The sequence below is a fragment of the Chiroxiphia lanceolata genome, chromosome 6, assembly GCF_009829145.1.
Source record: "Chiroxiphia lanceolata isolate bChiLan1 chromosome 6, bChiLan1.pri, whole genome shotgun sequence".
Taxonomy (NCBI): domain Eukaryota; kingdom Metazoa; phylum Chordata; class Aves; order Passeriformes; family Pipridae; genus Chiroxiphia; species Chiroxiphia lanceolata.
Window position 1 is genome coordinate 17,557,717 of NC_045642.1, and position 23,879 is coordinate 17,581,595.

The following is a 23,879-nucleotide window of genomic DNA, read 5'->3' on the forward strand; positions in this document are numbered from 1 at the left end:
TATGGGAATGAAGGTAGCTGATGGATTAAAAAATCTTCATCATAAGAAATGGAAGAAAGGCTGCTGCTCAGTGAGAAATTTACGAAGAGGGACCTGGGAGATATAGTTGGGATGGGGGAGCCACATGAGTAAGGAGCCAAAAAAAAAGTATACTGAGATGTATGGAAAAGACTTTCTTAGGGTAAAACAGGACAGTTTTATCTTCTACATGTCTGGTAAGATTCAGTTCAGCAGTCTCTGCTGATGTTTATCGTTTCTGCAGGGGAAGGAGACTAAGTCTGGAAGGTGTTCCAATTGTAAAATGTGATCCCAGCCAAATGCCTAACTCCCTTGGCTTCTTATCAAAATCCCCTCCCACAATTACACATTTTAAAATATTTCCGTAAAAGAATAGGAGGGTATAATACAATATTCCTTTCAGGTGTTACTGAACAGAATGGTGTAATTTTCTTCCAATTTATTTCAGTTCAGCCCCTATTTCCACTTTTGTTTAGCTCTACATATATCAGATCCTCACTGTATTATAAAATAAAAAAAATAGTTTCTTTATGAAGTTTTATTGGATTCGATTTCTGGACTGAAATCAGTGGTAGCTTACTATGGCAATGTTGAGGTACTTAAGTCAACATTTTGGTCTTCTATAGCATGAAACATGTTCTCTGTCAAAATGTCCAGGATGTTTAATGAAGTTACATCTTCATAATCAGTAGTAAGCTGTTTATACACCCTAGATCTGTATCTTCATGCTTCAACAAACGAGGAGAAAAGAAAATACTGCATTTCCTGCCCATAGACCATTGTTTTATTCTGTGCCAGTACTCCTAATGAATATGAATTCATCTGTACATAGAGAAGGCAAATGATTTCTTGTTTACGTTACCAGTTATCAGAATTAAATAAATATACTCTAGTCTCACTTAAACAATTAAATAAGCCAGCCAAGAAACTAGGCTTTGAACAACTAATGTGCATATACCTTTAGCAATAGGCTACTTGTGATGGTTAGAAGTAGCAGAGTTTGCTTCCCACCTCAGGTACACCCACCTCTGCATGAAAGGCATAACAGAGAGGCAGGATCTTCTCGTGTTACTTTGAAACAGAGAGAGTTTCTTGATTTTTCTTTGGGTGTATTAGGGAAAGGGAATACTGATAAACTGAGGAGCTTTCTGAGGGGGCAGTTAGTGCTTTTTCTACTCACCTGGTAAAGGTGAGGAAGGTATCTATACCTAGGATGACTAGGTGTGTCACTGGGGTCAAGGCTGCTTTTTCCTTTGTCCTGTTTCTTCTACTGGAGTTGTTGCTAAGCAGAGTGTTTATATCAAACACTTTCTTTTTCTTCTAAAACAATTTTTTTGTTTTCACTCATTATAACTCTTTGTGACTAAAGCAATGTATGTCAGACTTGAATATGCTATTTCACAAAGCATTTATCAGTGCACAATGGTTGTTGTGAAGGCTGTCCCAGTTGTATTTAAAGGTGTTCTTCAAAAGATGTTGTCCAGATAGTTCTCTCAAACCTTTACGTGTTCTAGAGTTGTTATGATTGCTACTGCTTAGACTGAAATTTTTGATCTCCAGGGAACAGTGACAGTCAAATGATGCTCTAATATTCAGCTTATCCAACCGTACAGCCTCTCTCTTTTCTTCCCTCTCCATCACAAGGAGAGGGTGAAATTGTTAATAATGTAATAGGTACAGAAGAAATTCAGGTCGCTAAAGTTAGTTGGCTCATGAAATTTTGAAAACAATCAGGTTATGACATTTTACTGATTGCTGGGGGAATCACATCTGTAGATAACAATATCACAAAACCCAGAAAGGTTTAAGTAAACATGTTCATTGGTCACATGGATGGTTGCTCCAAATGGTTATTGTAGATTAAAAGACAGTAATTCAAGTACTTTTGTGTTTTCCAGAGAGTTATGCTCCCTACCTACTAAATAGGTAGAGAGGATAAAGCTCTCCTCTTCAGTTGTATAAGGGGAAAGAAATCTCATAAGCAAGTTTTGAAGTATTTTAAAAACAGAAACTTAACTGGCTGTTTTTCTTGTAAATGTACCCAGGAATACACTAAGGGACCACTGTTTTTGACATCGCCTAGCACTAAGACAAAGGACTTTTGTTCCAAGAGGGAATGTTCAGGGAGATGTTGAAAGGATTATTGATTCTTTTCTGCATTTTTTGCTGGTTTCTTCAGTTTTAATATGTGTGAAACCCAGAAGCTTATCTTGACATCTCAGCACCAAGTGACATAGAAATTAATTCAGGATAGATCTGTAGAGTTGACAGGCATCAATTACTGGAAAGTTATTGGAAGTTATTGGAATTTAATTGCAACAGCCAAGGATGTAGCTGACAAACATTCTACTCTTATTTTGATCTTGTATCAAAAATATATACTAATGGATTGATCACTAAAAGTACCTCTTGTAACAGTAAATTAAATAATTTGGATATAATGGATATAATATTTACAATTTTACCTTTTCCTCTTGTTTTCTTGCATAAAAGTAGGGACAAAACTTGAGACATTGATTATACTAGTTTAATGTAAAATTTCAAATGCCAGATAAAATGTGGATATTATATGTACTATAAATGCTATAATTACAACCTGAAAGCTGATCATATAATATGAGAGTAGCAAAGGTAAGCATTCAAAATTTAGGTAGTGGTAGTATTAAGGCTCTTAATAAAAGCCAAATTTATTGGCCTTCTCTGTTCAAACTACAACTCCACTAGTGTTAAGAACTTCTGCCTCTTCACAAGTGTGAAAAATCAGAGATAGCTGGGACCTGGGTTTTGCGCCCGAGCTGGGTTTGTGCCTGTGCATTGTGCCTCAGATCTGTGAATTCCTTGCTTGCCATGTCAACTGGCAAAATGAAATAGTTGGATTGGTCAGAGAAGAGACTATTGTCGTGTGGAAAGTAACATAAAGTAATGACAGCATACAATTAACGTAAACTAAGTTGGTATTAACTTAAGCAGGGCATCCGGCACACCCTCTCCACCTAGCTCTGTAGAGGTTTAGTTGCTGTTCTTGGCTTGTCCTGCTCAGGCTTTTGTCACCTTTCTCTGATAGCCTCAGTTGAAATGCTGTTGAAATCCCTGGCCAGGTTTAATTCTATCAGGGCTTTAGCTTTCCTAATCTGATACCTGATTGCTCTGACAGTCTCTCTGCATTCTTCCCATGCTACCTGTCCTTGCTTCAACCCTCTGTAGACTTCCTTTTTGTCTTTGAGTTTGTCCAGGAGCTTCTTGTTTATCTATGCAGACCTCCGACTGCTTTTGCCTGACTTCCTCTTTGTTGGGATACATGGCCCCTGACCTTGGATGAGGTAATCCTTGAATATCAACCAGCGTTCTTGGGCACTCTGGGGCTTTATCCCACGGCACTCTACCAAGCAGGTTCCTGAATCAGGCAAAATCTGCTCTCTTGAAGTCCAAGCTTGCTGTGCACCCTCCTCACTGCCCTAAGGATCTCAAGCCAGAATCAATCCAGCACAATCATGCACTTAATTCAGCTGAAAGCATAACTTTTCCATTGTATATGCTGTCTGAAAACTCACCTGGTAGATTTTTCACTTGCAGTACTTGCTTGGTTCTCACAGTGTTAGGATGGTGTTTATAACTCTCATTTGTTTTGTCTGCGTGGATTTTAGTTTTGTTTTCTTCTACTGCATAGTGCAGAGTATGTCTTTCTGGGCTAATATCACAGTTGATGCTTTGTTATCTGTTTGGCACTTTATTATCTGTTTGACACTATTGTGCATTTCCCTTGTCTGTGTATCTTTTCTTTATTTCATAAATTGCTTATTCTGTGAGATACTAATAACATACATCAGCCAAATCTGACCTTTTGAATCCTTGATGGGAGATTTAGATATAGTTAATTTTTTTCTTTTGTTTTTCTGCTCCACAAGCTTGGCATAACTATTTCTTCTGTCCAAATAATTACATGTAGCCCTTCTTTTTATTTATTTTTTTTTTTCCCAAATCACTTTCAAGTTTTTATTATACATTTCTTTGCCTACCTCAGAATCTGCTGTTGAACACATTTTGGTATATTTTTCTTTGTGAGGCTTTCTCAATGAATTTCTACATATGTTCCTTGAAAAACTGTTCAGATTTGAATGTGCTCATTAGTGCTGCACATATCCTCAAAGCTTGACACACTAAGTTTATGTCCATATTAGTAGGTGACTTTTAGTTCAGTTTGAATATTGTATGAGGGATCTAGGCTCTAAGTTTAGATCCTGTCTACAGTGCTGACTGAGTTAAGAGGCTCAGCTAAACTTCTGCCTAAGGAATCAAGCTTATCATTCCGTATCTCCTTGTTCCTCAGATCAATGGAAGTTACCACCCTGAGCAGACAAACAACTGAACAATTCAGTTTCCAGTTCATGGCTCTTGCGCTTCTCCTTCCTCTATCATCAGTACAGAATATGAGACACATCTACAAGTTGAGAATTCTCAAGACAAATTAACTCTGGAACAGAGTTAATAAAACAAAAGCTCAACACAGACAATTTTGTTGTGGGCTACCAAGTGTGAAGCAGAGTCGAAGTGTTTTGGGACAGACTGTCAGTGCGAATGACCACTGTGGTTCCTTTGCTGCTCTCCTCTGTGATATTCTGTTCTACCCCATTAGTTAAGATGTGGTTCCCAAGAATTTAAAGCCCACCTAAAACAGAGTTGTTGCTGTCTCCTTTTCCCTGCACTGACTACACATGTCCATTCCCTTCCTTGCTCCAGCCTTGGCAGTCTTATAACCCCACAGTGAACCAGGTCAGTTAATGTCCTGGCTCCAAAATTTCATCACCCTTTTGAGCAAGATTATCCATTATGAGTTTAATTATTTTCTATAATTTTGAAAAATAAAGGAATAAATAATTTTTTTGTGGCTTATGGTTTGTGGTTTCTCAAAATTCTTGGGTACATGAACTGAAAACATACTTTTTAGGGATAACATATTTGTGGCTTGAAATTTTTTGGAGGGAGCTCCTAGGTCTTCATACAAACCCTTCTCATCTTCTTGTAAGACATCTGAATACTGTAGGACCACCTATAAGCCATTTCTCCTTCCTACTAATTCTGTTTCCATCTTTCTTTTCCTTATTCCTATTTCAATTTCAGAGCTCTTCCTTAATAGTTAAAAATCACCATAAAATTCTTAAATGTGCTTCTGTCTGTTCAGGGACAGGGAATCAGTGTTCTAGTTTAATTCCTTTTCTTATATATAGTCAGCTTTCATCAAATGCTTCTTAAAAGTAGGATTTTCTGAATCCCTAGGCATTGTCCTGTACATAAGACATCACAAGAGGTGCCATATCTGTGAGGGAGAAGGGCTGAGAGCCTTGTAGCTGTGACTACATTTCTCTGTTACACTGCTCACCTTGTTATCTGTCAAAACACTGGTAACTTCTAGATGTTGAAAACACAGTCCAGCCTGGTGATGGGTACAGCACCTGCTCTCTGAGTATGTTCTTCAGCCAGCAAAGAATGGATGTGAATTTGGTGCTATTTCTCTTGCCCCAGTCTAATGAGACAAAGAAGCTAGGCAGGAATAGGGGTAATCAAGCTTCTGCTTCCCACAGATCACAGCATCATCCTTTATTTTCAGACCAGGCAAGAATTACTGTTCAGCAAAGTGCTGCCTGCCACTGCTGGGGCAGATAAAGCAGTCAAATTGAGTTTCAAACCACCTGCAATTTATTTAAAGTACTTAAGAAACAAAAGCTGATTGTTTCTGGCTATGTTTGACTATAAACATGGATAGGACACAATTCACAGTAAGAATCTTTGTGTTTCTTGACTGCACTGCTTGACTAATTCTAGTTGCAGCAAAAGGTTTCAGAGTAACAGATCTGTATTGATTGCTGTTATTATTTTACTGCTGAGGCGAGTTTTAAGTAATGTTCTTTACAAATAGAAAGAACAAGCAAAGCAACTCACACTTGGTTTAGATTAATTGTCATTCTGCATATGGTATTTAAGAGCCAGTCAAAGCAGAATGTTGATGGATCTCAGGCAGTCAGGCTTTGCTCTGGGAGAGGCTACAAGTCACCCATTTTGTTTATTATTTGCTGATCATAACCTTTGGTGTATGCAGACATATGCATGCTGCTCTGCTAGTTTACCATAATGAATATATTGGAACTGTCAAAGGAGATGATCCTGATAGCTGTAAGAGGGTTAGTTTCTTCACTTCTAATTTCAAATTCCAAAGAGAATTTGAAATGAACCAGGCTTCTTTTCTTCTCATTTTTGTGACACACATCTGCAATGAAGGGAGTTTAACAATTTTATTTAACCCAAACTCAACTGTACTTTATTTCATTCAATAACGGATGAAATTATTGAATTTGTAGAAAATTTGCAAAGAACAGTAAAAAACTATTTTTGCAGCTTTCCGAACGTTATGAGCAGGATTCTGATCTCATTTAGATTCTTGCATGTCAGGGCCAAAAGTATTGAGGTATTCTGCTTACAGCTAAGAAGCTTGGGAATCAGATTAAATGCAGATAGTATGGTATTAAAGTGACTCAGTGAAAACAGGAATTTATACAATGATGAAGAGGTGGTCTGAGATCCTGAAGATCATCATCTAAATACCTGCCTGTCATAGGTTCTTTATGAAATTCATGACAGCGTACAAAGGATCTCCTCACATTTTTGGATTAATGTATAAACTGTTTAGATCCTATGTAGGATAGAGAAGACTTTAACATGAAAACCAATACCTGGGAATAAAAATCTTTCTGCCATATCATTGCTGGGCTTGTTGGTTCTCTGACAGGAAATAGCAGACAAGGGTGTGAAGGTCTACACACTGCTGTGAATTTTCTCCAACTGCTCTACTTTTTCCTCACTGATGCATTTCCATGCATCATACTCTACAGCAGCCCCCAGTCCTGGGCCTAAATCTTCAAACTCAGTTACCCACAGACAGCAAACAGCGTTCTCTGCAACTCCAAGCTGTTTTTACTTACATAAACATCCTACCAAATGGCCTTCCAACTTCCTTTTAAACCCAACCTGAGCTGCCTGCAACACTACTGCTTGTACTCCTGTATTCACCCTCCCTATTCCTTTGTAAACCCCGCCACACACCAGCATTTCATGCTTTCTGATCCCTCATGGAAGTAAGATCCTTGGACAGATGCTTGCAGTGTACTCCTGAAGCAGCCTCTCTTCTCAATTATTGTTTCTGAATGCAGAAGCATGTTTTGCTCTTCTGAAAAGAGGGAATAAAGAGGGTTATAATATGAGTATAAAAGCAGTTAATATTAGGAAATATCAGGACAGGAATTGGAGAAGCAGAAGTGCAACTGTGTTCCATAAAGACATGTTTTCATCCCTGATAACAACAATTCCCAGTTACAGTTTATTGTAGCTCAAGTACCTCCTTAAACCTGTTAACTCTATTTTTTTGTTAGCATCTGAATCATGAGTAAATATCAAAATAACTTATTAAATCACATTGCATATAGAAGTGCTTGAAATTTCCCATCCCAATGAAAAAAGAAGGATAAAAATATATTCATTACATTTTTCTTAGGGTATTCCATATCCATACTACATACTGTCCATAGCTAAAATGAGATAGTGTAAGTCATTGTCTATGCAGAGCATAACATTTAAATTCATATACCCAGCGCTTAGGACTAAGATGAAGTGTTTTAAGCAACTTGTTAAGCTCTCCAAACCCATCTGTTAATGGGGTATGTCAAGCAGTGGAACTGTTTCAAACCACTCATTCTAAGTACTTAAGAAAAAAAAACCTGGGCATTTCTGTTTATGTCTAAGTATGGACATGGGCAGGACACAATTTACAGTTAGAATCTTGATGTATAATGCAAGAAATGTTCATAGAAAAAGTATCAAAATAAATTTGCTCTAATTCAGAATCAAAGTAGCGGTGTGATCATTAACAGGAACATGGTAGGGTTATCATCTCTTTCAGAAGTGGTTATGGCAGTCTGCTTAGACTCAGGAGTCATTGGATTTATCAGCTATAGGATGTCCTTGCAGAATGCCAATGTGCAAAATTTCTTTGTGTTTCTGATTTCTCTATCTATCCCTGGCTAAATAATTCCTGGCTACATATTTATTTATAAATATCTCAAGAAGGAATAAAAAAATTCTACATTTACATCCTATTCTGATAGGAAGTCAATACATGTTGCTCCTAGAATAAAAAACTGTAATACTTGAAAGTTTCTAATTTTAAATGCAGACCCTTTTCCCCATATTTTGGTGTGCTGAGTGTAGGAATGGGCTCTTCTGCCTGCGATGCCTTTGTTATACTTTGCCACTGGGAGCAAATTAAAGTACCTTTCAGGTTGTCCTAATGTGAGCAAAAGAACTAGTCCTCTCTTGTTTCACTCATGGAAGAAGTGTCTCACCTCCCTCTTTTACTGCATTCAGCAATGCTCAGAGGAAGCCAAACGTCTGCTCTGCCATATCCTTCCATAGATGGGGGCATAGGCATTGCCTTACAGCTGTCCTTTGTGGTTCACAGGTCAGTATCACAGCAGCCCTGAGTTTGGTACAGTGGTTCTGTGACATTTCAAACTACGATTTCACAGTAACGTTTAAAGTTTCAAGCCATAAACTTTGTCAACTCAAGGACTTTCCAGGCACATTTTATATATTTGAGAGATAAACTGACTACTTTTCTGCTCCCTTTTAAGTTGATAAGGAGTTTTTCCATTATCTTCAGTTTGAACATGATCATGTCAATTGTGAGGGAACCTCTTGGGACTCTTGTATGTTATAAGACATATTTTTGGATTAACATATACACACCTGAATTGTGAAGGGTAAGGTGGTCTCAACCACAGACCATGATGTACATACACCTGGACAATCCAGTGGGTTTTTCCATTTTGTGCTACTTATTTCCTAACAGAAGAAAAATCCTACATCTACCAAGATCAATGACAAGCGAGACTTTGGGAAAGAATTTCCAGTTTGATCAGTCATGAAAGAACTGAATGAGCTCATTCTGTACATAAGAGACGTTAGCTGTACCCAAAAAGACATCTGGCTTTAGAATTATTTACTAGGATATTTGTGGGTCAAAACCATATAAAAGTTCTGAATGGAGCAAAACCTTTGGCACATTATATTTTGAAACCAAGGAGAATAGAAGAGAACGTCAGGTTCTTTTTGGTTGTTCTTTTGGGCGTACCTGATAATTAGTCACTATTCTAGCTAATATTTGCTCATAAACTGAAAGTAATGTAAGTATATTTATGCATGTGATTTAGTCAGTTCTACACCAAAACTTATTTTAAAAATAATTTTCCTCAGACTGTTTTTTACTCAATGGCCCTTGAATGTTAATGTGGGAAAGTTATCCCTGTGGGCTTACAGGCAGGAAGATTATCTGTGACCCAGAAATCCAGATAATGAAAGTCATGACAAATTTCTATGCACATTCATATTTTTCTTGAACTATGCTGATTTGCTAAAACATAAGAATTTGCACTCGTATTTTAGTATTTAGTATTTAGTATTCTAGCTCTCTTCTCTCCTCCATTCTTCACAGCTGGGTAAGAATTTAATATATGTAGAACCTTATTCACCTCCCACTGAAATCAATGACAAGACTTCTATGGAAGCTCATATAAATTGTTTTAATCCTTTAATAATGTATACTTTGATAATAATTGTATCCTTTCCCATGTGGGCTTACTAAGTGCTTCCTATTGCAAGGCAATGTATAATGCAGAATCACAGAAGCTGAATGACTGCATATCTACTGATATGAATTATTATCTTGAACCATCCGTTATACATTAGCTTGAACATAACTGACTCTAGTTTTGATTTGTTCCTGAATCTTTGTTACATCTTTACTTTATAGCACTGCCAGATGTGATTATACAACATTTTCCATGCAAAGACCCTCTTTTCAATTGCTATGATTTTGTCAAGATTTTAATGCCTTCTAATGTCTTGAGACTTTATAGATTTTTGATCTACTTGTGCCAAGTATTTTTGGAAGGAGGAGGTAGGAATACTTCAGTCAGAATGATCCAGCTGTCCAGAATGTGGCAAGAGTATGAATTGTTTGATATATCTTTTAACAAATCAACATATAGCAGCATCATGGAATTTGGTGGGATCTTGCTTCTGTTTGAAAATCATGCCTTGTCAACTACACTTGAAAAACAAAACACTGTTCATTAGAATTTACCAGAACTCATACAAGTGCTGATGCCATCCCAGGGTGTTATGTTTAGCTCAGAGAGATCCTGGTATTTCTATTGTACGGTAAAGCATTTAATGGATGCCAAATCAAACTCTTAACCTTTCTGTAATTCAGCACAAAAGTAAACTAGATACTGGGAAACAGAATCAAACCTTTCTGATGAACATGTTTGCTAATAAGTTTGAGGCTTCCCCCCCCCCAACACTAATGTAAGACAATAACAGTAAGTTGATGTTGATTTTACCCAGGTAAGAACTGCTTCTACTTTGTTCATTGAGCATAAAAATGAACACGAGTAGATGAGAGAAAATGTCCACCCAACCCAAAACCCTACCTGTGGCAGTGGCCAACATATTATGTCAAGGAAAGACCTGAGCAAGCACAAAGTGATAATTTTGACAAATACCCTTGAATGCTCCACAAACATGTGGCTCAGGGGATCTTGTGATTCCTTTGGGTCCACTATCTCTATGGCTTTGTCACTGGTTTTGTTGTTGTTACTTAAGTTAACAGACATATGGATTATGGTTGCAATCGGTATGGAGAAGAAGCAAACAAAATGGAAGCTAAAAGACCTTTAACTTCCTTTAAAGGTTCTTTAGGACTGACCTATTTCACACACTTCATGACTTTCTGTTGCAGCTCAACTGTTGCCAGCACATGAGTTTTCCCTTCACTGCCCCTTTTTGTTTTGCTGCTACTGGACTATGTGACAGTGTCCTCTTAGAGAAAGAAGCCAAAGAGAGATGGAAAATGGAGCACAGACTGGGAGAGAGGGGAGAAAAAGAAAGTGGGACTTGGGGATCATACAGGGAGAATACCTAGAAAGAATGAGTGAGGAGACAGAATGCAGAAAGGTGTCAGAGGGAAGTGGGTACATATGGATGAGTGAGGAAGTTGAGATTGCGTGTGAGGTAGCAAGTGAAAAAATGAATGAGATATGTAACTATTTCTACCTCAAGGTCCTGGAGCCAAACTAAATCAAATACAACTAAAGATACTGGCTGGCCTTTGTGACTGAAAGAGTTAAACAACTTGGTGTAAAGGATTCCTTTCTGTGCTGTTCTGGGCAAGCCATGAAAAGGGCGTCATGCTTCTGAATTTTATTTGTCTTGGAGGTGGTGCACGGACATCCTTGTATCTCAGAGTTTCCTTTATATGACATTGCTTGTTGGAGTTTAATAAAAGCTTCTGTCACTAGTCAGCTTTGATCCCTCCCTCTGTTTGATGACTACTGTTCACTCCATGAACACTGTGACTGCTGTCTGAAAACTAGCAAAGCAGGGGGCACACTACAGAAATAACCAGCAAAATCCTGGTTTCAAGCAGTTGTCTGTTTCCTTTAAGTTTCATAAACAGCATAAGTAACCTTAGATGCTTATTACTGTTCTCTCTCTCCCCTCTCTTCCGTGTCATTTTGTTTTATCTCTAAGAATTCTCACGTTTCATGTTTGTACTGCAAAGCAGAGAGTAATTCTATGCTCTTCTACTACAAGCACCACCATGGATTAATAAAAATCTGGATAAATAATAATAAGAAAATTCAGAGAGATGTAAACATAATTAAAGTCTAATCTAGTATGGCAAAGCATGCATGAGTGTATTTCAAAGAATTGATTCAGACCATAGGATATTATGGTGCCTAGCACAGGAAAATCCTGATTCATGTGAGTGGAGTTCTTGGCTTTTAGGGTAAAACTAATGCCAAAGCACGCACTTAGTTTGTTCTGAAATGTCTATGATATTAAACTACACTTCTGAACAAGCATGTGGAATGGAATTGGGTATTAAGTGGAATCTGACTTTTACAGACATCGGTAATCCCAGTTGTTCCAACACAGCTATTCATCAGTTTAGAATTTCATAAATTCTTAAGAATGTTGCTGAGTTGATAGCTAAGCAGTACCCCACAGCCCTGAAATGGAAATGTCCTTAACAAAATGCAATCAGAAAACTAAAAAAAAAAAAAAAAAAACGCAAAAGAAAATGGAGGGGAAAAAAAGAGGGAGAGAGAGTAGCTAGAGTAGAATTGCCCTTTCCTTGTTACTCATTCCTCCCCCTAAAGGAAGGTTACCCATGCTGCTGCGTGATTTTTGCAGAAATACTTCAACTAAAAGTCCCAATTCCTGTTCTGTGTTTCTGTAGCCTTCACATGGCTTCCAAACAGACTGTCTTGATTACTCATATTGACCTTTCCATCAAGGAGTACATTTTTGATGTGGACTTATTTTATCTATCAGTAATTATTTTACAAGGCTCTGATTTGTCAGCATGTGCACTGTATTGGAGTAGAGCCAAGACCATGCCTCAAGGACATTTTTAGGCACCAGGCTGCAGGTAATACAACTCACCCACAATGGCAGTCTCTGACTATTTGCTCTGTATAGATTCAGTTTGTGTGACGCTGTTAAATATCTAAGCCTTTGTCAAAATGAATAGGAGATTTATTATCAGAGATAACATGACAACTACCCTCAATCTTTGCAGATGTCAAGAGCGAAGCAGTTTTTCCAGTTAGAAGGAGGACTTTGTCCGCTACCAGCAACTTGTGGCGTCACACGCATGGATAGAAGTGGAGGACCCTGAAAAATCCTACCATGGAAACTGATTCAGTAAAACAAACAACCACCACAGCCCCGAACACATCAATGTTAATTGCAGAGGGACCAATCTTTTCTGCTGGGAACAATGCCTCAAGACCCAAGACCCCTGCTGTTTACAGGTAAAATACTGACTGCTTGTTTAGAATTTGACATAGTTGTTGCATATGTATGTGTCTTATATGCAGTGTAGTGAAATGTAAACGTAACACTCCAGTAAGCAAAGAAACACTGTTGCACCAGTACAGTGAATCCTTTACATATAACTATATATATAATTCCCAGTAGCGCTACGAAGTGTTTAGAGTGTTCATAGTGGAACAGAAATTCACGAAAGATTTTGAACATAATTCTAAAATATCTCATGATTTTTCTTCAAGTGTCAATGATGCTAATGTTTTCCTGAAGCTGACTGTGGGCCAAATTTTGTCCTGACTGAGCAAATCCAATCTCCTCGCTTCAGCTGAATGGAGTAGAAGAGTAGAATTTGGCTGGATTTTACCACTTCCTTAGGTAGACAAACCTAAGAAATAACTCTCTGATGACAAAATATTTAGTCACCTTTTCTTGAAGTTCATTGGAAATCTGCTGTGCTAAAAAGCTCACTTAATTTTTCGATCTGTGCCAGTAGAATCAATAAAACATCATCTCTACCTACAAACCTTATATTATCTCTGACATTCATTTGAGAGAGAGAGAAGGCTAGATAGACTTCAGAGAAGTAGTGGTACAAGTAGCTCCAGTCTGATTACTGATAATAAGAGAAAAAAAGTTCTTTGAAATAGCAAAAAACAACAGACAAAAAAAATCTGCACTTTCCCTGTAGATCCTATCCCTTTGGGGATCCTTGGGCATTAACTGCAGAAAGTACTTTTAATGTAAGAGTTCATATACATATCAATGCAGATTGCCTAACACAGCTGAAGTATCTGATTCACATCCTAGATGACACATAGCCTTTGGGGAAAACAAAAGGAACAAAATAACCTGTCGCCTCAAGCAAAACACTCTGTTTGCTATTGCATTGTATAGAAGTTTAAGGTTAACAAGATAGACCATTGATCTTCTATGCAACTGCTGATAGGTGAATAAATCAACTGCACAGCTGTGAAACTTCCTATGTGATTCTGAAAGCAGCTCCCTGTATTTCCTGGAGACTAATAACAAAGTTTCTTCAGAAAAGTGAAAGCTTTTGAGTTTAACTTAATATCAACACGCATTGTAATTTCAAAAAGTAATATGTTTAAAATAGGTATTTCTAAACTTTAAGAAGTTGTATGTCAATAGTCAGAATGAAAGTCAGTAGGCTATATCATGTAACAGAAGAAAGGCAATATAATCATAAGTGCAAATACACATTAAGATACATGATACAATGGACATTAAGAATGAAACAAAGAATAAATAACAAGACAGACATAGCCTCAAGAAATATAAGCAGGGACAGAATTGCTCTTTCAGTAAGGTGGAAAACAGGTTGTCCTTGCATACATTCTGTTGTTTCCTTGTAAGCAACATATTTGATCTTGGCAGTCATGACTTTTGCAGTGAGGATACCTGAGTTCATTGGTATGACACATCAGGTTCTCAGCAGTACCAGAACACATGTATGGCACACTTTATGGAGAGAAACATGTACAGCTTTGAGCCTTTCCTATATTGTCCTGATTCAGCCCATTGTTCAAACTAACAGAACCCTCAGGTTTGCCTGAAGATCCTGAGAACAGAGGAGAGACACGCTCCCAGCAGAGACCAGGGGAGCATCTGCTAAGGCACAGGTGGCTGTAAAATGCAACCAGGCAACCAGGGTCAGCCAGAAAAAACTTGCTGATAAAAACAAAGAGGTTTGGATACATTTTTCTCTTTCTTCTCTTTTAACCTCTTAAGATAAAACCATACCAAATCCCACAGACATTAGAAGATGGACTTTATGGAGAATGGACTAGTATGCTTTGTTCACCTGTGCATAAATTCTATGTATATACCACCTGTATAACTACTGCATGGTGTGTGCTTTGCCACAGAGGATAGAGGATGGAAGACCATTGCCGTGCTCTGTCTGCAAGGGCTGAGAGGGGCTGACCCTGGGCTGCAGCAGGGCCAGGGCACCCCTACCGGGGTTGAGGGGTGTTGGGAAGCAGTTTGCCAACAGCACTTACCAACTCTTTACGTGTAATCTTGGGCATGAGTTAACAGGTTACCTTGCTGAGGTGGATTAACTTGTGCTTCACTAAGTCATTTTGGGATGGAAACCTGTGATTTCATTTGCAGTGCCTGCTTGCATAGGGGAATGGGCGTGCTCTACCCCAAATTCCTGTTGGGAAAAAAAGGAAGGAACAATTAAAAGAAAGGGAAAACAAAGTCCAAGCCCTTTCAGGCACAATCTTGGTTGCTGTCCCAGTAGCCAAGAAAATTATGTGAATAATTGTTAGCAACGACAATTATTTTAATAGTGCAAACATATATTGGTTACTCATAACCAAATTTTAGTTATAAATAAGAGTTATAATGAATGCCAAAAGCAATCTAAGACTCAAGAAGGAAGATAATTTTTGAAACAGTAAGGTGAAAAGGAAAATTTGCTATGATCACTGCATCATTTGCAAAAATGTACTTTCTGTGCATTTAATTTTGTTTTATTATTACGTTAATAATGTTTGAATAGAACTAGTCTTTTCTATTCTAAAACTCTGTCTTAATCTGCCTGGTAGCAATAGAGCTGCTCATTTTTGCAACAGTACAACAAAACCTACTGAGGAGGAAGAAAGCTTCCTTCTTTGAGTTGGGTTTTACTATTATAAAATTTGGTTTCCATTTGTGAGTTGTGTTTTATCAGCCCAGCTCCTGAGTCGTGCCACAAACAATCCTAAGTCTTTCCATAGCTGTTTTCAGAACATGATGTGGTTTAAGCACACTTTGTCCTGCTTTTAAAGGCAAATGAATTACTTGAAGTGGATTGCTAGTCCGAATCTGAATTGACATATAATTTAAGGTTGTAGTTTATACATTGCTGATAATTACAAAGCATAATTGGAAAGTGACTATTAGTAATTTGTTATTTACACTGCAAAGTTTTAATATGTTACTTGAAAAAGGGGAAAAAATAAGCTGGTCATGCAATAGTTGGACTACATAACAAGAGTTCTGAGGGGAGGAGCAAATATATGAATGCCCAAGGAAGTGTTATTGACTGCCAACACAGAAATTAGACCCAAAATCTTTGAATGTTGGTGTTTTCTTCAGCTGGCATAACTTCTTTCCGAAGTGAATGATTTCTGTGTTGCAACTTACTTGTGTTTCAAAGATGATCAGATAAGAAAAGACAAAAAATTATGTGATGTATAAACAAGTTTTGTTATGTGGAATGGATGCTTGTAGATTCAAGACTTAGTTAAGGGCATAATTTATCTTCTTGATCTGAAAGTAAGGAATAGTTATGTTGCTCACTTCAAAGTGCCTTGAAAGAAACCCTTTTGACAGCAAATCTGTTCTTCCAGGCCTGTAAACAGTGAGCCTGGAGCCCTCTGGTTGTTACTGTCCATGTAACATACATGAACCATCTACACCAGCACAGTTCAGGGTGACCTGTGTCAATAAAGAGCTACCAAGCCAATCACTTTCTCCTACCTAATCATTTGTTGACTCTATTATTTATCTATGCTTTAAAAAAACCCCAGTAATTTAGTTTTGAGAAAGATAACTGATCTCATCCAGGTTTTAGAAAGGTTTACTTCAGAGCTATTACCCAGTCTGTGTCAGAAACAACTCAGAGCAAAGATAGGTCCTGTATAAAGGAAAATTTAGGAAGCCTGTAAGGCTGCTCTACTACATCCATTGCAGCACTCTGGTTTCATTTACTCCATGTCTTGTTTCAACGAGTCCTTGCAAGATCTTTCATCTGGTCTTTCATGCCCAAAGCATGTTGTCACCTGTCCTTCTCTTGAATTGAGGGTTCCCGTTTGTACTCTCCTAGCACTGGGACTGCATCTGTGACAGAAGTCCTTCCTTCTCCAAGGCAGGGTCTCCAGTACTTCCTCAGCCACAGGTTCTTCATGCCTCCATGATTTGCCTTGGCTTATGTGTCCCTTGCTTCCTGTTTCCCCATGCCAGGACCAAAGCCTATCTGTTCTTTTGCTTCTCTTTCTGTTTTTGGTTTTTTTTTTTCCCCTCATGCCACCAAACTCTAGGCTGGTTTTGGCCTCTGCTGTCCCTGTCATTATCACCTCTCAGTCTTCCCACATGCCACATGTCTCCCATTCCCTTCTTTCTCACTATATTGGTTTTTGCTCTCTCAGTGAGTTGTATGAAGTGGCTAGTGGCACAGACTTACTACATATAGACATTTCCAGGGAAGAGGATAGCTTCTGGGATGCTGAGATACAAGTGCGGAAAAACAACTAATGACCTTGAAGCAATATGCACAAAATCTGTTATTTCAGTAGGTTAACTGGGGACAAGGAACTGTTGTGGACCAATAAAGTGCATAATAATTGATTTTATATTATAGACAATCTCTTTTCCCTTCTGCAGAATGAGTAGGAGAAGAATAATTTCCTAGCTTGCCTGGTAAGGTCAGAGAATCTGTCACGTGTTGAACTGGTCACGAATTCAGCAGTAGTGCTACATTGGGAAGCCTGGTGGGTTAGCTGGAAACCAGGGAACAGAGCAGGGCGCCACCTGGAGCCTCACTGGGAAGCAAACAAGCCCAAGGCTGGAAAAAACAGACATCGAAGTAATAGTTTGTCAACAGGAAGCTGCGAGGGAGGTAGGGATTTTTGGCAGCGGGAAGTAGGATGTTAGTAGTAATGCTCACGGAAAACTCAGTGCTCACTTCTGAGTGGGGAAATATATGGGTGGTGGTTGTTCTGTGAAAGAAAAACAGGTGTGAAAGCAGCCTAAGCTGCTGCAGGGCACCAGCGGAAAGCCTATGTTGTTACCCTGTGCTGTCCAAAGTGTAAGGTAGGAGAAAGGTTATCACCTTTAGTTTTTTACTGTTCCCCTTAGCAATCCTAGAACACTTATTCATAAGTTATGTAAAAGATGTTGCTTGGTAGTATACACTCTGCAGTCAGATTTGTGGTGGCTGGTTCGAAGTGTACTGTAACTAAAGCTGCAAAGTGACCTGTCAAATGCGTAGATTTACAATAGCACAAGTGCGGTGGGCTCTAAAATATGGGAGTAACTGGTATGAAATACTTTGGATAGTTTCTGTCAGTCAGGTAAAGAACTGTTTGGAGCCACAAAATATGTACAGACTCAGAGATGTGCTTGCTTACTGAAAGTTCGCTAAGTCATAGCATGTGAAGCCTTGTGCTTGGAACACTAAGTTTTGCCCCCTCTATAGGGGGTTCGATACCACAGCCTAGAGTGTGCTTTTGACCTGGAGCTATGCTTTATGGGGCCAGCAACTCTAATGTGAGGGATTCAGTGAAAAGTCAAAGCAGATGTGCTGTAAAATGCTCAAAATTTATTAATCATCATTGCTTCCCCCCCATAAGGAACAAAAATAAAACAATATTCAAAAACAAAAGAAGAAAATATACCATACCCAGACAACATGACTGAGACTAAGAAATAGGATAACATTAATTCTGAAAGAAATGACCCAATAAATCAGTTTTCAAAAAAAAAAAAAAAAAATAATAAATAGCAATGGTTCAACTTTTACAAGCTTCCTAAGAAAGAATTTACAATTATTATTATTATTATTAATAATAAACTTTTGTTTTAAAAAAATCCTTCATATGCCCCTGTTGGCAAATATATATATATATATACTTCTTCTGTAAACAGTTAACCACAAATAAAACAAAAAAATTCCATATTTTCATACAGTTACTATGCTGATGGTGTTATGTAAACAAAAAGTAGTGTGCAGCAGCTTCTCGTAATAGGATTTTTTCCTTTTTCTCACAAAAAATATATAGGGAAATATGTCCATCATAAATTGTCCAAAATATTGAAGTTTACAGTTTTGAAAAAGTATGGCTTTCTGCAGTCTAAGTTTTCCTCAATGCAAAAAGAAACATATAGAAGCAGAGAGGTAAAGTTTTCCTTGGTTTTTGTTTGTTTTCTGGATTTATCTTTTGATTTGTCTCAATAAACTGGAATGAAAATGTTATTAAAAATCCAATTCTCAATCTTATGTTACAGCACTTCTCAGAAGACAAATGAACAGAAAATGACAAGATGACCTTATGCTGTACTTCCCAAGGAGGTAAAAGACATGAAAGAAAAAACGGGAGATATATCAATAATGAAAACTCAAATTATGTAGACAAGACATTGGGGTTTTATGCAGAAAATATCATCTGTTCATCCAAAATTTTAGCTGCTCTTGACACTTCCATATTTTTTCGAAGTTTTTTTATTTTAGTCTTATGTCCAGCCCTTGTTTGGCGACTTCTCTCCAGTTCTAATTTTTGACATTTGCCTGTTCCTGAGAGGTCTTTGTCTGGTTTGTCTCCTGTTGGGTGCTGTCTTGGGGAATGCACTGAGCAGTCACACAGCTGCATTTCTCCACATAGGTGTATGAGTGATCAAGGTAGGTTCCGTCACTGCATGTCAGAGTCACCTTTCTTTGGCTGGTCTTGATTTCCTGACAACATGAGCATTTGTGTTCCATTGTGTTTGTCTTCTGAGAATATCTGATTGAAAAAACAATCAAAGAGAGAGATTCAGAATTTATGTGAGAAATACCACTGCACCTCCCACCCATTACAAAACATAACCAAAAGTTGTTTACTTGCACGTGGGACTATTGCTCAATATTACCATTCTTACAGTATTGTAGTGAAATATAGGTAAGTTGTTCCTAATCATAAAAATCGATGGATCTAACTCTTGATTAAGGCCCAGAAAAAAATAAAGGAGTTAATCCAGATCACACAGTGAGCCAGTTCAGTGAGAGGAAAACAAGAAACAAATAATCTCACTTTTACATGGGCAAAATCTAAACTGACACTGAACAGGCTGATAAACATTGTGAATCTTGAGGTAATTTAGTACAACATCACGTCCGTTTAAAATTCTAGTTAATTATCACAATGCAAACAGTTGATGACTAGGTGGATATTGGACACATCAGAAAATCACTTGCAGTTTGCTTTGTGTAACTGGTGTAAAGAGTAGAAGACAAGAGACCACAATTATCTTTTATACCACTCACCGTGAGTAAGCATCACAGCTGCCTTCACAGTAGGTCATCTCAACAGGTGCAGGAGATACACATCCATTATATTTGATGACAGCCGTAGTATTGTGCTTCATACAAACTAAAGCCATCACAAACCAAAAGAAAATAGGTTAAGATATATGTGCATATAAATAGATAGCTGTGTATGATAGACAGTTGGTAATCAAAAACTAAGATGGATGGAGCTGAAATAGGAGATTAAGTCACAGTACACTTTTTTCTAATAATTGCTAAGGGCCAAATGAAGATTCTTGCTGTTTGTGTTATCAAATGGGTGAAGTTTTCCCTTTTTCTTATGCAACTTTGGTGCAGGATGCAGAAATAAAGAGCAGTACAATGGCAACTGCTCAATGCACATCCACCTCCCAAGACTGGCTTCCCTTTCTTCCTTAAAGAGGATGTACCTATGGAAATTGGAGGGTATTCATAGTCTTTGCCCTCTCACAAAAAAACCTAATATTTAACAGTATGGGATGGGAAAGTTCACCACATCTTTGTTTCCCAAGGCCCTGAAATGCATGCTGGACATGTTCTATTCCTTTCTTTTTCCACCTGTTTCCTTTCTCACCTCAGTGTGAAACAGTGATCCCCAACTTGGTCTAAATAAGATGGGCTAATATACCTAATAAAGCACATATTATCATTACTTACTCTTAACAAAATTATCATTACTTACGCTTCGGTTTTCTTCGGCACTCTATACAGCAACCATCGTCAGATAACTTGATGTCATTCTTTAGTGGGAAAACATATAAAGATAACTCAGGTTTCATATCTGCATACTGAAGCAGACTTTCCCTGCTTCCTAAGTTTCTCTGGCACCAGAGGGGTTTTTTTTTGTATTGACATGGAATCTAATGTCAAACAAGGCTAAATATTAAGGGCACATAACTACTAAAATATTAATAAGAGTTCTTTGAAAGCTGAAACAGGGAAGGACCAGAACTGCTTTGTTGTCATCAGAGTTCAGTAGTAAAATTTCAGATATAAAGCTTATAGCAAATGTAGGTCAAAATATTGAGTGACCAAAGCCAGCACAGGTGAAGGATTATGTCAGACAGGGTAACACAATGAATGAAATAACTGACTTGCCAGAGGTGTGGGGCTAATTCTAATCTACCCTGAGTATTAATTTGAATGAAGTAGCTTATTTTCCTTCACCTTTCCTTTCAATTAGTGAATTCTAAAAAAAACCCCTAAAATAATTTATAATCATAAATAATTTAGGAATAAAACCCCAATTATTTTTCAAAAATCAATATGATTTTTGCATCTATGTCGCCTGACACTTTTAGGAATCCAAAACATTATGCTGTAACCTTTTCTCTACTGCCCAATCCCCAATGAGGATTGATATATCACCCATTTTAATTTTGAGTTGCTTTTCTGAAATGAAATCTCATGGGGACCAGATTCAGAGAGGACAAAAAGAGAGCTACTTCCTATATGATGCTTCTGCTAGGTATTTTCCTTGGACACCATGACCCTTTTGTCACTGGTGTTAGCCACTGCAGTCTTTTCAAATATGAGAACTGGTAGAACAGTACTTACTGGATCACATTCATCAAGGTTAAAGGCAGGACAGCTTGTCTGTCTGACGACTTGAATGAACTGGTCAGCATGTTTTTCACATGTGTAGACTGTACAGTTATCACCAGGTGGGTTCCAGTATTCTCCTTCCTGAAAGGAATCAAAATTAAAAAGTGAATAAAAATCTTCTTAAATAAAAATGAAAAAAAAAATCAACACCCAAACCCCAGTGTCTTATCATCACTGTGTACAGCAGTTTGATTATTCTGAACAATTTCCTTGAATTTCAGCTGATAGTTATTTGCCATGTTATCATACTGCCACAAGTGTTTTTCATTAACCACGTGAAGAGGTTCTATTTTTATCTGGATATAGATGAACTTTTTGTCTGAATAGGGTGAGTATGTGGACTCATTTGGAAGGAATAATTTGTGTTTCAAGGATTTTATCATCAGAATTTTTGGGTATGTCCATTCAGATACATGGAAGAATTGCTCCTGGCTTCACTGACTTGTCCTGTCATAAAGCTCTCAGCTAATTTAAGATAAGCTGTTTGGAGCTGAAAACTGCCTCCACAGATAAAATTATCCTTTGAGCAAAATGGCTGCTACATTTTCAGAGCTGAAGGGGCAAATAAGGGCCCATTGCTTTCACCTGTGTATTTTTCTATGTTGACTTCTGAAAGCCGTTTTTCAGTATCACAGTTCCTTCTTGAAGTCTTAAAACTGAAGTTTCATGGCATAAGATACTATTTAAACTGTGTGGAGGCAGTCCACTCCCTGCCTGAATAAGCATGTGTCTAACATGAGAAAAGATGCAGGAAATAAACGTGACAAATACAAGGAGCAGAAAGAATGAAAAGACTGGTAGAGTTCCCCAAAAGTGAACTAAACCAGTGATAATTACATAGACCACGTGTGTAATGTTGTGTCCCACAGTCACCACGCAAGCCTCTGCCTTGCACGTGCCGCAGCACTGTCCCGGTTCCTCTGTATACTTATAACCCTGTTTTGAAAGAAATAGAAAGGAAATGACATTGAGTCAGGTCACTGACCTTAACTAGTGGTTATTAGAGCTGAGCGGGGAAGGAATTTCTGACAGCAAAATAGCACTCACCAGTGGGCAGTATGTGTCACAGGTAACAGGCTCACACTTGACAGTAACACGGTGAGGCCTTGAGTAAGAGGATCCAGAGCAGGTGCATTCTTCGCAGGGGCCTGATGGAATGACAGCTCCAGGCTAGGGGGAGTCAGGAAAAAAGTCATTATTAGTCAGTAAACGCAAGTTTCTCTGTGTATGTAAGTCACAGACAGTACAAAGATGTATAGGCTAAGCTGTCCGTAAATACAATTTTAGTTGTTTTATTTAAGAAGAGTTTCTGATTTGGTAATTTTGAAATTAAATTCTGCTCGTGCAGAAAGTAGAGCAGAAAATGCTTTTGCTTTTACAGAAGGTGTTGATTTGCTAACTTGATTAAATAATTAATAATATTATATAATTATATCTCAGGCCTTTCTGCAAAATATGGACCATGATAGAGATCTCAAAACCATTGCATTGTGAGCTATGTGAAGGTGTATTTTTATAGTGATTTGCTCTGTGTACTTACTGCATAATAAGTTTCATTGACTACGCAGCCATGTCCTGTAAAGAAGGAAGAAAGATGGTGTCAGAGGTGTAAGTTTTAAGAGGCAGAAGTGTGTAAAAAGGCTCCTGCTTTGCAGGCCTGTGGTGGTAACCTTAAAACACTCGTTCACAATGAGGCCCAATATGATAATACAGATAATAAGGGGTTTGTATTCATAAACTTAGAAAAATATAGCAGTAAATAACACATTAAGAAGGTGCACAATACTTACTGCATTCAAAGGTAGGACAGCATTTTCCAGGCTGCATTATTGTGATTATTTCTTGTCCCTCTAAGCACTGGGGTGTGACCTCAGGGCAGAGGCTGGTGTTGCAGTCTGTTTCATGGAAGAGAATACACAAAATAATGAACTCAGAATTTTTAAATGAAAGCAATTTTGTTTGACATGAACTTCAGAAGTTTTCCAGTGGGGCAAATATGATGCTGTTTGCCTAAGACAGTTTAGTGACTATTTCAGTCTGCATGCCCAGGTGTTTTCAGAGTGAATGGGCTTTTCCATAACACTTGTAAAACAAAACATTGTACGAGAAGAACACGGTGATGATTGCTGGAAAGAGATAATTCCAAAGAGAAATTTGTATCAGTTGGAAAATCTGATGGCTGTCAGTGGGTCAGGAACTTTCTTGAGCAATTTTTAAATGTTCAAGACTATATTTTTTTTAAGTTAATTTTCTAATACTGGTC

At 37.9% G+C, this 23,879-nt stretch overlaps 2 protein-coding genes across 2 annotated transcripts in view; both read right to left on the reverse strand.

Annotated features, from left to right (window-relative positions):
• LOC116788053 (mucin-5AC-like) overlaps nucleotides 1-3,318 on the reverse strand; it is a 41,138-nt gene extending 37,820 nt beyond the window's left edge. Inside the window, 1 exon segment of the mRNA XM_032690366.1 lies at nucleotides 3,198-3,318. Coding sequence (XP_032546257.1) covers nucleotides 3,198-3,318 — 121 coding nt within the window.
• Nucleotides 3,319-18,286: 14,968 nt separating this feature from the next.
• Nucleotides 18,287-23,879, reverse strand: part of LOC116788054 (mucin-5AC-like) — a 65,040-nt gene continuing 59,447 nt past the window's right edge. Inside the window, exons 53-60 of the mRNA XM_032690367.1 lie at nucleotides 23,407-23,511; nucleotides 23,157-23,191; nucleotides 22,664-22,786; nucleotides 22,454-22,552; nucleotides 21,569-21,697; nucleotides 20,694-20,751; nucleotides 19,991-20,096; nucleotides 18,287-19,469 (exon numbers count right to left, since the gene is read on the reverse strand). Of these exons, the coding sequence (XP_032546258.1) occupies nucleotides 19,238-19,469; nucleotides 19,991-20,096; nucleotides 20,694-20,751; nucleotides 21,569-21,697; nucleotides 22,454-22,552; nucleotides 22,664-22,786; nucleotides 23,157-23,191; nucleotides 23,407-23,511 (887 nt within the window). The 3' untranslated portion in view covers nucleotides 18,287-19,237. The remainder of the gene's footprint in view (nucleotides 19,470-19,990; nucleotides 20,097-20,693; nucleotides 20,752-21,568; nucleotides 21,698-22,453; nucleotides 22,553-22,663; nucleotides 22,787-23,156; nucleotides 23,192-23,406; nucleotides 23,512-23,879) is intronic.